We start from the raw sequence: 14,205 nt of genomic DNA, 5'->3' as shown, positions 1-14,205 counted from the left end.
GACAATGATTTCTTTCGGCTCTTTTCGACGTCTTTTTTATTTTTGTCACTTTAGACTTTGTGCCACAGGCAGTGGTTAGTGAACTGTCACTGATTGTGTGACTTTGGGGTCAAATCAAAACCTTTGTAAATAATCGTAGAGGGAAAATTAAAGGACAAGATCGGTATTTTACACTTAAAGCCCTGTTTTCAGATTGTTTATGATGAAATAGAACGGTTTTGACTGAAATTTGGACATATGATGCTGGCCCGAGAATTTTGGGGTGTTTGTTGTATCACCTCTACAATGGCTGCATAGGTGCACTGGAACAATCCTTCCTAAAATGCATTAAACTTTCGTTTACAAAGACGTGAAACTCACCGAGTGGTCAGGGGTGTTCACTGGTATGCTCAGACAAAAATCGCTGCAAAAGACGCATTCCAACAGGTTTTATCGTAGTTTTTGTCCAACTCCATTGACTTGTATTAGATGTGCTGTGAGGTACGGTATTACTCTGCGCCGGGAACGTTGTTTGTATTCTTGCAATTGGCAAAGGCGGATTATCGCCACCAACTGGGCTGGAGTGTTTATTATTCAAGCTCTCAACAGAAGAATATACTGGTGTGAGGCGTTTGGAAAAATAGGTCCACAAGTTTACAACGAATGCTAAAACACCTGTTGGAAAGCATCTTTTGCAGCGATTTTTGTGTGAGCATATCAGTGAACACCCCGACCACTCGGTGAGTTTCACATCTTTGTAAACGAAAGTTTAATGCATTTTAGGAAGGATTGTTCCAGTGCACCTATTCAGCCATTGTAGAGGTGGTGGTGTGATGCAACAGAAACCAAAAATTCTCGGGCCAGCAGCATATGTCCAAATTTCAGTCAAAAACTTTCTATTTCATCATAAACAATCTGAAAACGTGTAAAATACTGAACTTGTGAAGTGCAAAAATTATGCAGATCTTATGAACATTAAAGGGCCCATATTTTGTGACTAAAAATCACACTATTATGTGTATTTGGTGTAATACAATGTGTTTCTGTGGTTAATGATAAAAAAAATGCATTATCTTCCACATACAGTACATTATCGTACCACCTCTAATGCTGCCCATCTGTAACAGGTCATTTTGTATTAAGCTTATCGTTCTGAGAAAGCCAGCTATCCAATGCGCTGTGATTGGCCAAATACCTCAATTATGTAAACGGAAATGTGACGTTCCTTACCATGTTTTGAAAGATGAGCTCCCAAAGCAAAGTAAAAGCCAGGAGATACTATCTTATTTACTACCTTATCAATATGAGCCTGAATCTGACCCAGAAAACACAGATGGCTAAACTGATCGATCAACTTTACCAGCGCGAAACCTTTGTGTAGGTTACATCCAGCATTAATTTGTACTTCCCCATGTTTAGAACGTAGTCCTCTGTAAAATGTGCAGCACACAATCTACTATGTTATTAATATAGTAAAACACTGATGTGAATATTACATGATGCTGAATGCGACACCATAAAAAAAAAAAAAAAAAAAACAGTTAAATGACTGGCAGCAGTGGGTGCCAAACAAAAAACGTAAAATTTCTTAATTCCATTAATGTCAAAAACAATAATTTTACAGATTTTTTTCTTCAAAAGTTCTGCAGCCAAATACTGTTATTTTACGGATTTTCCTCAGATTATTATGATCAAACACCAAGTGACCAATATTGAAAAAGTGAAAGTGACATGATTGTCTCTGCATTTTACCCATCCACAGCAAGTCATGAACACACACAGACACAACTTTCACTGCAACAAAACACTTTAATCACTTCCTGTCAAATGTGGGATTGAACCAACAACCTCTGTGTTACAAACAAATCATTGATCATTAATTTATGAATTTGTTTTACAGTGTAAAGCATAGCATGTTCAGAAGCAAGCATTTAGTTTTTATTTTACACATAAAAGGAAACACATTACAGCCTAACATTTTTTTTTACAAACAGCAACTTTATAATTCACATTAAATAAATATGAATTAGATATAATCACATTATATTAAATTACGACACATGCAAGCATACTTTTTTTTTTGCACATGCAAAACAACCCAAAAATATTCTGACTGTATTGTACTGTACAGTACATCTAGAGGCGGATATCTCAAATAATAAAATGATTTCATAATGTTATCTTTTCAAAACAACTTTATCTGTGTTGGTGACTTGCAAGCTCTTGCATCTGTGTTAATATTTTGTTCAGGTATTTAATCCAGATCAAACACCTGTGTGATAAAATGAGAAATGATCTTTACAGTATTTACAGTGTGTTCAACATTGTGTGTCTATTATTTTTGTGTCTAACACAAAAATAACATCTCACCTAAACACATGTAGGGCTGTAGATCACATTTTCCTCTACATCTGCTGGACTTAACTGAAAATATAAAACATCATATAGGGTCATATTGACAATAACATACATTTTACTGTAACATACACTGAAGCACTGTACTGAGATCAGAGATTTATTGTGTTTGTTGTTATGAATTCACTTACTGCTTCAGTCTTGGCAAGTTTAATCCCAGAACTGTACATCACATCACATTCAGGATTTACTGAGGATGAATTAACTGAGTCGTCCTGTCAATAAACACACATCTGATTCAGTCTCTCACATACTTTACTATCACTTTTCCAGCATCTTGTGTAACTATTACATCACTTCTGATGTCATCGTCTGAATACAGGATGAATCTCTTGTGACACAATCCTCAGAACTGAAATGATTTTGTAATAAAACATCTGCTAAATAAACAAATAAAAACTCAAATAAATACTTACTTCATCACTGACTTTTTTCTCATGTGTAATGTGATTGTTTTTTCTTTCTGTTAGTAAAAGAAGAAATTTTCAGTTGCTCTGTTTGAGTTTAACCGTATTTAAAAATCAACACAAACTGTTGAAACTAAGAAATGAGTCATAAAACCAGATGGAAAACATTAAATATCAACTCAAATACTGATATTAAATGTACTGTAGGTCACATAAATGTAATGTAATACTAACTGTGTTTGTTTCTCAGTATCACAGATGTCACAGTAACCAGAATCAGCAGCAGAAGCAGAACAATGGGTAGAAGCCAAATCTTCAGATCATCATACTGTCTGTCATAATAAATAACAATGCTTCATGTTAGCATAAATCATACAAAGTGACCTTACTAAGCATATTAACCTCTTAGACGTCTAGCCAGCCCCCCCCACTCTGGCAAGTGGCATACCGAAAATAAAAAGGCTGTTGCTCATGCAACATACTGTCTACAAACATAACCAAGGTGTCTTTTGAAAGCTAACACTTCATATTTCACTATTAGAAATGCAGAACTGTTCTAGCAATAACTATTTCATAGATATGGCAGCAGAAATACAACATTTAAGATTTTGTCTCTTTTGAAAAATTTCCATTTTTACATTTCTATGGCAAAATAATTATCAAGCCAGTGGTAAATGAGCCTGAAAATATAATTGATCTACAACGACGGTCTTGACAGTCTATTTTGAAAGTTTGAAGTTGATACAAGCAAAAATTGGGTTTTTACAAGCTTTTTTGTTAGTGTATGTCTGGGTGTCTTTCCAAAAAAGCCACTTGGAGACTCCAAAGGGGCACTTGGTTACCACCTTGAGGTCTAACATGCTTATCTGACCATTTCCACACATTTTATTCTGATTTAGTATGTGACAGAATAATATACACTGTTTTTCTGGAAAATGCTAACTTTCTGGATGTATTTTAAAAGGCATTTATGTGCATTTTCTCTTTGTGCTACTTGAAGCCCCCAAAAAGGACACTTACTCATTACTTACTCATATAAAATGAAACAATGTCTTTATTCACTTACATAATTTTGCATGGTTTAGGAAAATGTACAACATTATAGAACAAATTAAATTGTATAGGTTTTTATATGTTTACAATATAGTAGTCATCAACAACCTGTGATAAAGTATTGCACGTAGCTTGGCAGTGCTTTGAGATGACTCAAAAATACAAACTATTTACAAAGTATTGCACGTAGCTTGGCAGTGCTGTGACATGAGTCAAAAATACAAACTTTACAAAGTATTGCATGTAGCTTGGCAGTGCTGTGACATGAGTCAAAAATACAAACTATTTACAAAACAAACTATTTACAACATGTTGCACATGGATAGGCAGTGTTGATACTTAGGTCCAACGTGACACGCTGATTATGAAACTCAAAGGTCCGGGAGTATCAGTGGGCATCTCATCTTTTAAACTTCCCGTAAGCCGCACCTTGTTACCAGTGATTGTTAAATTTAACAATGATGACTTTTCCTCACAGGTATTGCTGGACTCGGGAGCAGAGCCAAGTTTTTTGGACGTCAGTTTAGCTGAGTCCTGGGGTATTCAGCCTGGACGTTAAAGGGTCAGCATATGGCAGTGATCTCCCACCGCACACCCCCTGTTAGTTTGTACATTTCTGGCAATCATTGTAAGGTTATGGAATTTTATTTATTACTTTAGTCCCTTTCACCCATCATTTTGGGACACGACTGGTTGATAAAACATAATCCTCACTTTGATTGGCAGAACAACATTGTATTGTCTTGGAAGTCTTTGTGTCATGTCTCGTGTCTTGGTCCTGCCCATTCTGCTTCTGTTTGTTCTACCTTTCAGATTCTTGCTGCTGATCTCTCAGGGGGTCCCGACTGATTATTCTGATCTGCACCAGGTATTCAGTAAAGCCCGGGCTACCTCTCTGCTTCCTCACCGGTCGTACGTTTGTGCAGTCGATCTCCTCCCAAGTACTTTTCCGCCTAAGGGTCATATATTTTCCCTTTCTAAACTTGAAAGAGAGGCTATGGAAAAATACATCAATGAAGTGCTAAATGCCGGTCTCATTTGCCGCACCTCATCTCCAGCTGGTGCTGGGTTTTTCTTTGTTAAGAAGCGGTCACTTAAGGATGGGAAAGTGCACCCGTGCACTTTTTTTTCTGACCAGTTAAACCCAGCAGAACGAAATTATGACATAAGTAATCGGGAGCTGCTGGCGGTTAGACTTGCTTTGGGTGAGTGGCGTCACTGGTTGGAGGGAACCTCTGAGCCCTTTCTGGTCTGGACGGATCACAAAAATTTGGAATATCCATTCAGCCAAAAGGTTAACATCTAGACAAGCTCGCTGGGCACTTATTTTCGACCGTTTTAATTTCCCCCTCTCGTACCGGCCCAGCTCTAAAAAACCTGATGCTCTTTCGCCCATGTTCAGTTCTTCAGAACCCGAGCAGACCAAAACCATTCTTTTGAAGGGGAAAGTAGACAGTGCCCTCGTCTGGGGAATCGAGCAGCAGGTGAGAGAGGCCGGTCGAGAGGGGGAAATTCCGGAGGAGTGCCCAGTAGGTCGTCTGTGGTTTCCTGAGCTGGTGCGGTCACGAATCCAGGTTTGTCGGCCATCCTGGGGTTCGGAGGATGTTGGCTGCCATCCGCCAACATTTCTGGTGGCCTTCTATGGCTACGGACGTCAGACAGTTTGTATTAGCCTGTCAGATTTGTGCTTGTAGTAAAGCGTCTAATAAACCTCCCGTTAGTCTGCTTAAACCTTTGCCCATGCCCTCCTGCCCCTGGTCTCATAGCCCTTGATTTTGTCACTGGCTTACTGAAGTCTGATGGTAACACTGTTGTTCTGACTGTGGTGTATCGTTTCTCTAAAGCAGTTCATTTTAATCCCCTACCCAAACTTTCTTCTGCCAAAGAGATTGCTCAGGTTCTGATTAACCACATTTTTCAGTTACATGGTCTTCAACTGACGTGGTTTCAGATAAGGGTCCTCAGTTTGTCTCGTTTTTGGCAGAAGTTTTGTAGACAGATCGGCGCTAGAGCCAGCTTGTCTTCTGTTTATCATTCGCAGACCAATGGACAATGTGAATGGACTAATCAGGAACTTGTTCGAACTCTCCGCTGTCTGTCGTCACAATATCTGAACTACTGGTCCCAACAGCTTCCATGGGTCGAGTATTCACATAATTCCCTTCCTGTTTCCTCGACTAACTTATCTCCATTTGAATCATTTATCGGTTTTCAGCCTCCCCTTTTTCCATCACAGGAACCCGACGCAGTAGTTCTGTCTGCTTTAGCTTTCATTTGTATGTGCAAAGCACTCGGAAGAGATCTAAAACCCTTTTATTACAGACCTCCAGACGAACCAAGGCTGCGGCTGATTGCTATCAGCAACCACCACCCCGTTATGTTTGTGGACAAAAAGTATGGCTTTCCACCAAAGATTTGCCTCTCCGTGAGCCTTCTCGTAAGCTGGCTCCTCATTTTGTTGGGCCATACAGTATCATTAAGGTCGTCAGTCCGGTAACAGTTAAGCTTAAGTTACCACCCACTCTTGGTCGGGTTCACCCTGTTTTTCATATATCCAGGATTAAACCAGTGATTTTCGCCCACATTAACTCTGCTGGATCTGTCCCTACGTCTAGTGGATAGTGCTCCTGCCTACACGGTTAGATTACTAGATGTTTGTCGCAGGGGCAGAGGTCATTAGTATTTAGTGGATTGGGAGGGCTACGGTCCGGAGGAGAGGTGTTGGGTGCCGGCTCGGGACATACTGGATCCTGGTCTAATTGAGGATTTCCGTTGGCAACAAGGTTGGCCCTACTCTAATCCATCTGGTGAAGGTTGTGGGGGAGGGGTACTGTCATGACCCTTGTGTGATCGGTAGTGTGTGTGTGTGTGTGTGTGTGTGTGTGTGTGTGTGTGTGTGTGTGCGTGTGTATGTTTACCTCTGTTTGGTGACGGTCTCTTACATGTGCACTTGCTCCTCCCTCTCGTTTCCTATCATTGGTTGTCAGACGTGTCTTGTTCATGTCAGTTGTTTGTCGGGGAATCACTGTCGCTGCCAGTCCAGGTTGTTATTCCTGTGTTGCCACCGTGTTTTACTTACTGTCAGTTACTGGCGTTTGGATTACTTGTTGCAGCTCCAGCTCCGCAGTCCTGTGTTTTTGGTCCGGTCTAGTTTCTACTGGTCATTTATCTCTTCGTCCTGGCTGATAGTTGGATTGCTTTGCCTTCAAGCAGTATGCTAACTTGGTTCTCTTCTGAGGCTCACTGATCGTGTGAAACTGTGACTTTCCTACAGACCTTTGTGGATTTTTCTCTACTCTGTTCTTCTCTATATTCATTAAAAGTAACACTCGCACAAGACTCAGACTCCTTGTAATTATTTTCCTGACAATTGGGAATTGATATTAATATAGAAAGAGATTTATGCAAAGAAAGAAAGAACAGAAAAAAATAAACCACAAAAATAACATCTGATTATTAAACTACAGGACAGGACAAGATAGATTGACTACTAACATGTCTCTCATGTCTCTTGTTGAACTGTTGTCTGAAGTCACTGCTGTCAAACAGAAATGCAGATAATAAGTTATTCATTTAAATGCTTTATTACAGTTATCAGTAAATAATATCTAACTAGATTTAAATAATTTGTATACATCAAGGCTATTTTACCTGATGTTGCTTTTGACACGGCGAATTTAACAGAAGTCTGTAGATCTCTTACAGCAACTGAACACAGATATAATGAAACTAATTTATTTTTTTATATTTTTATATAACAGGAAAAGTTAATAACTGAATGAGTTTTACCATTGACTGTGAGATGAACAGGAGCCTGTAGATCTCCTACAGAACAGTAATACCAGCCAGAATCACTCTTCATCAGTCCAGACATCACCACAGTCAAAGATCCTCTCCCATCATCACTCATCCCAACTGATGCATTCTGGGATGTGTCAGATCTTCCCACTGTGTAACATCTCTTGTCTTTATATCTGCACCACTGTTTGTGTTTATTCTTATATGTAGAGGTGTAGAGACACTGTACACTGATATTACCACCTTCATCTACAGTTACACTGCTGGACATCACAGAGAGATCAGGAGCTGTCATCACACAGACAGATGATATTTTTCATTGACATTTATCAGAAACAAAAGCAATCTAATGTTTAAGTGTAAAAGAAATCTCATACCTGATTGGATTGTGATATAAAGCTGCTCTGTCTCATCCAAGCCTCCTTTAATTTCCACAGCACACCAGTAATATCCAGTGTTTTGATGCTGCAGGTCTCTCATAGTGACAGTAAATAAACTCTGATCAGGATGATCAATTACTGACACATCTCCATTAGTTTCATTTGCATATGCCAGAATAGAGCAGTAATTGTAAGCTGCTCTTGCATCATAACACCAGTATTTCTTGTGTTGGGTGTATTTACTTTCATAATGACATGGAATAATAACAGATCCACCAGTCTGAACAGTTACTGTCCTACACTCATCACCTAGAAATCATAAATAAAACAACTGTTACAATTTTACCAAAACAGCTTTATTGTCAACATTGATGATCAAAAGATGCTTGTATTTTATACAGTATAACTGCCAATTTTATTATCAAAATGAAAAGAAATATGCAGTATATTATATAGTTTAAAACAATATATATCTTTGTTTTGTTTTACACAGTTTGAACCATTTTGCCTTAACAAGTTTTTTTATCTGCAGTCTGGCAAATATTTTTTTTTCATAAGTTACACATTTTGGTTTCTCATTGAGGTGATGAGATCTGTATGCAAGCATTAATTAGCATGCTGTTAAAAGTAGTCAAACACAAACAGCGTCACAACGCAGTAAACTGAATTAAACACCTACTGTACCTGGAATAAGACAAAGAATAACCAAAATGAACTTCAATCTGAATGTCTGCATGTCAAACAGCTGTGATGTTTCATTTCTCCATATCTTCATCATGTTCATGTGCACTTTTACTGCTTAACAGAAATGATCACTTGTGTAAGGAAACAAAAGTTTTTAATTGAAATATGAAACTGAAGGAGACGTACATCTAAAGGAGGTCATCTGTCATTATGGCTGTATGTTAGATCTCTTACTTCCTGTATGTCACACTAAGAGTTGCTTGTGATAACAGTTTTTACACAGGATGATAGACATTACATAAAAATTACATAAAAAAACAAGGCTTGGCGTTTTGCAGTTTTTTTCATTGTTTACCACTACTTAAAAACGACAAATATAAAACTGATGTAGTGATTGACTGCAGGCTTGGACTGCTTGGGGTGAAAAAAACATGTAGACTTAGGAATACAGGTGAAAACAGACATCATTAACACATTTTAATATGATTCATGTGACCATTTAATTTGAGATAGGAAAATAGGTAAAAATATGAATTTGATATTATTAAGAAGAGCTAACCTTATAGGATTTCACCTCATGTAAGATTTTGACCCAGTTTCCTGTTGTTTGTGGTTGGTAGGCCTAGCGTGCAGTTCCTCGTATGAGTTAACATTTCATACAGATTTTGCCTTTTGTCCTAACAAAGACAGAGTAATGCAGAATATGGTTGAGTGTTTGCGGTCAAAACATGTAGACTCAGCACAGGTGACAGCAGACATCATCAACAGACTTTAATATGATTTAATTTGATAAAAATATACATTTGACATTATTAAGAAATGCAAACCTTATAGGATTTTACTTTAATGCAAATCTTAGATTTTAATTTTATCTCATTTTTTTATTCTTTATGAGAATTATTTCCTGCTGTTTTTGATTAGTAGCTTGCAGTTTCTCATATAGGTTAACACTACATATTTATGTGCTGGTCATATAATTGAAAAGTCATCAAAAAGTTGATTTATTTCACTATTCCATTCAAAAAGTGAAACTTGTATATTATATTTATTCATTCATTACACACATACTAATATATTTCAAATGTTTATTTCTTTTAATTTTGATGATTATAACTGACAACTAAGAAAATCCCAGATTCAGTATCTCAGAAAATTAGAATATTACTTAAAAGCAATACAAAGAAAGGAGTTTTAGAAAACTTGGCCAACTGAAATTATGAACATGAAAAGTATGAGCATGTACAGCACTCAATACTTAGTTGGGGCTCCTTTTGCCTGAATTACTGCTGCAATGCTGCGTGGCATGGAGTCGATCAGTCTGTGGTCTGTGGCACTGGTGCTCAGGTGTTATGACTAAGTAATTAGTTACTTTACTAGTTACTTTACTAATTACTTTTCAAAAACATGATGCACGACCTGAATATGCTACAGGATAAAGCAACAGTGCCGGTTGCATTAATACCTTAAGTGTAATTTTCCCTTAAGTTCACCCTTATGTTTCATTTAAACTTAAGGGTGTTGCAAAAAAACTTAATTTTTTTCTGTTGCATCTCCATGGCAACAATAGTATTTTATAACAACAAACCTGGGTCGCTGTCGTGAAACATTTAACGATTACCCTTACCTAAGAGAACCATTTAAGGGATTATACTGTATGTAACACCCTTAAATTATTCTCTTACAGTAGGTAAGTCCAGATGACAACATGCAGAATATAAACGGGACTTCTTACCTTGGTGTTAATATAACGATCGCAAATCGAATCCAGTCTGTTTCAGATGTGTGAATAACCCATGAAATCAGTCTAATAGAATTAATCAAATGACCATTTTTGTCCACAAATGCGTATAATCCATGAAATATAGATATATAGTCTGTTGTTTACATCAGATTTCACTTGAACGTGTATGAGATGGAGCCACAGCGGTCATGTCAGCTTGTCCACAAATGCGTATAATCCATAAAATATAGATATATAGTCTTTTGTTTTACATCAGATTTCGCGTGAACATGTATGAGATGGAGCCGTTGCGGTCATGTCAGCTGGGGGTTCAGGGATTTTTTCAGTAAGTTTCACATTCCTGTGCCGGCTTGCTAGGTGTTTGCTCAGATTTAAGGTGGAATTTTTCGCTGTGGATAAAAGTTTTATTAGCAGCAGGAAGCATGACGTGCTCTTAAACTTCCTCGTATACGGCTGTGTTGACCTTGGAGTTAAAAAAAAAAACAGTGGACCAACACCAGCAGAAGACATTGCACCCCAAACCATTACTTACTGTGGAAACTTTACACTGGACCTTAAGTAACGTGGATTGTGTGCCTCCCCTCTCTTCTTCCAGACCCTGGGACCCTGGAAAGGAAATGCAAAATTTACTTTCATCAGAGAACTTAACTTTGGACCACTCAGCAGCACTCCAGAAGCGAGACACTTCTGATGCTGTCTGTTTTTCAAGAGTGGCCTGACACAAGGAATGCGACAGCTGAAACCCAGTTCTTGCATACGTCTTGTGTGTAGTGGTTTTTAAAGCACTGACTCCAGCTGCTGTCCATTCTTTCTGAATCTCCCCCACATTTTTTAATGGGTTTTGTTTCACAATTCCTTCCAGGGTGCAGTTATACCTATTGCTTGTACACATTTTGCTACCCCATCTTTTCCTTCCCTCCCCCTCTTTATTAATGTGCTATACAGAGCTCTGTGAAAAGCTAGCCTCTTTTGCAATGACCTTTTGTATCTTCCCCTCCTTATGCAAGGTGTCAGTGGTCATCTTTTGGGCAACTATCAAGTCAGCAGTCTTCCCTATGATTGTGTAGCCTACAGAGCTATACTGAGTGATGTTTTGAGTTAATTAGCTGATTAGAGCTGTGCGTCTGCATGTAAGAACTGATAAATTACACTCCTTAAGAATGATACACATATCCAAAGAAAGCCTTACATGTCTACTTTTAAACAAGCTAATTATAATCAAAATATATATATATTGCCGGTTTATATAATCTGCATTGAAGTAAAGAGAGTACAGTTTTTCCTGGCTGACTTCATTATCTCTAATGCGGTCATGCTCACAGGCGGTACCCGCTGTTCACATGATAATGAACAGATGGACAGTTCAAACAATGACAAAGTGTAGAGTTTTATCAGATTTAAAAACTTTACCACATGTTTGGATGATACACACACATGAGAAAGATCTTCATTTATGTCTGGACATTGAGGAAGAAGCGTTTATCTTTAACGTTAATGTTACCTAAGAAGAAGAACAATGGAAGATGCACTGGGGGAGGATATATTCCTGAATAATTAATTTATCCTCATTTATATTTTGCTATCATGTAATATAATAATAATAATAAATTTTATGTATAACACACTTTATATTTTAAGTCAAACATCTCAAAGTGCTACAAGGTAAAACAAATCAAAGAAATTTTAAAACTAATACACATAAAGACATAAAACCTAATCGTGATGCAGTATTACTTAAATGCCTTTTTAAAAAGATAGGTTTTTAGTCCGTTTTTAAAAGAATTAAAAGTCTGTGGTATCCTCAGGTGAACAGGTAAGGCATTCCATAATCTGGGTGCAGCTGAGCAAAAAGCCCGATCTCCCATAGTACGGAGCTTTGTCCTAAGTAGTTTTAAGATCCCCCTCATAGCAGAGCGGAGAGAACGAGTAGAGGATTGTGGGGTAAGAAGTTCCTTAAGATAGGAGGGTGCATCTCCAAGAATACACTTGTAGGTAAGCAGAGCGACCTTATACTCAATCCTGAATGTAACCGGTAGCCAATGGAGTGTTTTAAGGATGGGGGTAATATGGTCATATTTTCGCACCCTCATCAGAATCCTAGCAGCACTGTTTTGGATGTACTGTAATTTCTGACAACTTTTGGCAGGGATCCCAATGAGTAATGCATTGCAATAGTCCAGTCTGGAGGAAACAAAGGCATGGACAAGCCTTTCAGCATCTGCGAGAGTGAGCATGGGACGAAGCTTGGCAATATTTCTTAGATGGAAATAAGAAGTTTTACACAGATTGTTGACATGAGCCTCAAAGGTAGTGTTGCTTTCGTCAACGAAAAGTATGACGAAATATAGTCGTCAACGAACCTTTTTCACGTGACGAAAACGAGACGAGACGTAACGAAAATGCTGGTCATGTGACGATGACTATAATAAAATGTATAATGCAATATTGTTGATGAATAAAAACGAGACTAAAAGTGGTTTACAAAATAAAAACTAAGCTAAAATGTCTCTTCATTTTCGTTGACCAAAACGAGACGAGACGAAATGTTATAACGTTATTTCGTCTTTTACCCATCTCAGCATCTCCGCGCCCCCACCACCTGACTGCAGGTGATCACGTGTGTTGTTGGCGCTGCGTAGATCAATCAAAACATGAAAGTACCGCGAGAGTGAGTAGAAAGCATGCGGAGCAGTCTGCTCTCGCGATGCTTTGATATCATACGCCTCCATTTGCACGTTAATGGGCATTTCAAACAGTGTACGCGGCAACCGCGAGACATGCGGACAGCGGAGAAACGGGGGCGGTTACAGAGGTGAAGCGGAGTTGGTCCACAAGCCTTGCTCGTGCACCTAAGATCCTCTCCCTTTTACGGACACGACTCTTCATGGCAGTCGCTGTTGAAGATAAACACATTTCCATTAAATGCTGCACAAAACGCTTTCAACTACATGAGAAAAGCTGTAGCCGCGCGGCGATTCCGACCGGGAAGATGCAGCATTCTGGCTCCAAATGTAAAAGAAAAGTCCAAAATAAATCCCGTGCATCACTTTCAGGTCAGTTCAACAAGCCTGTTAAAATCTATAGCTTTGATTGCTGACACCACCAGTATAACAATGTACAAATTTATATCATGTAACAGTTGTTTAAATGACATTGTGCTGCGTTGCGTTTTGAAACATTGTAAATATATCTATCCTACAGACATTCGTTGTTTTGTATATGCTTAATAACTACACTTATTTATTATTTAAATAAACAAAACATACTTCGCTGAATACTTGAGTATTAAATCAATCAAACACCTGTACTGTTGAGAACATAATCATACATACCAACTTTGCTTTTCTTAATAGACATCTGATGTTTTCTTAAAGCTGACTTTTAATTTACTTACAAGAAAAACATTTAGTAATTCTCCAAAATTGCTTGGATTTATACTGACATTTAAGATCAGCTTTGTCACATTAGATTAAGCCAAAGTCCATTAGGTACACTGGTGGTAACGTACAGATGCAGAAATATAAACTATAATAATATCCCAGATAGCACACGTACGTCTCAGATACGTATCTGCGAGGTAATCACTCAGATTTCCATTCCGTCTGGAAAACGTATTATAAAGGTCGTTTGCCCATATGAATTACGTATCTGAGACGTACGAGCCCAGCCGTTTTGAAGACGCTTTTAAGATCTTTTCAAGACGCTTGATATTTAGAATGATGGTTAGCAGATGTTTCTAAGATATTTC

At 38.1% G+C, this 14,205-nt stretch overlaps 1 protein-coding gene across 1 annotated transcript; it reads right to left on the bottom strand.

Annotated features, from left to right (window-relative positions):
* Nucleotides 1-2,024: 2,024 nt before the first annotated feature.
* LOC135767078 (polymeric immunoglobulin receptor-like) lies at nt 2,025-8,917 on the bottom strand. The gene is made up of 10 exons (XM_065276679.1): nt 8,717-8,917; nt 8,030-8,341; nt 7,644-7,940; nt 7,506-7,562; nt 7,350-7,392; nt 3,036-3,133; nt 2,811-2,857; nt 2,526-2,609; nt 2,350-2,403; nt 2,025-2,251 (listed from the first exon to the last, which is right to left on the bottom strand). Exons 1-9 carry the CDS (start codon nt 8,814-8,816, stop codon nt 2,350-2,352), a joined length of 1,092 nt encoding a protein of 363 aa, XP_065132751.1. The 5' UTR covers nt 8,817-8,917; the 3' UTR covers nt 2,025-2,251.
* Nucleotides 8,918-14,205: the final 5,288 nt, after the last annotated feature.

This window comes from Paramisgurnus dabryanus, chromosome 6 (assembly GCF_030506205.2).
Source record: "Paramisgurnus dabryanus chromosome 6, PD_genome_1.1, whole genome shotgun sequence".
Classification (NCBI taxonomy): domain Eukaryota; kingdom Metazoa; phylum Chordata; class Actinopteri; order Cypriniformes; family Cobitidae; genus Paramisgurnus; species Paramisgurnus dabryanus.
This window is presented reverse-complemented; position numbering and strand designations above follow the sequence as displayed.

Bases quoted from the DNA above. Each gene is read 5' to 3' on its own strand.
- LOC135767078 (XM_065276679.1), bottom strand. From the start codon at position 8,816: ATGAACATGATGAAGATATGGAGAAATGAAACATCACAGCTGTTTGAC. The intron at 8,342-8,716 runs GTACAGTAGGTG...TATGATTTCTAG, and splicing joins TATTCTTTGTCTTATTCCAG to GTGATGAGTGTAGGACAGTA. The intron at 2,610-2,810 runs GTAAGTATTTAT...GTTTATTGACAG, and splicing joins AGAAAAAAGTCAGTGATGAA to GACGACTCAGTTAATTCATC.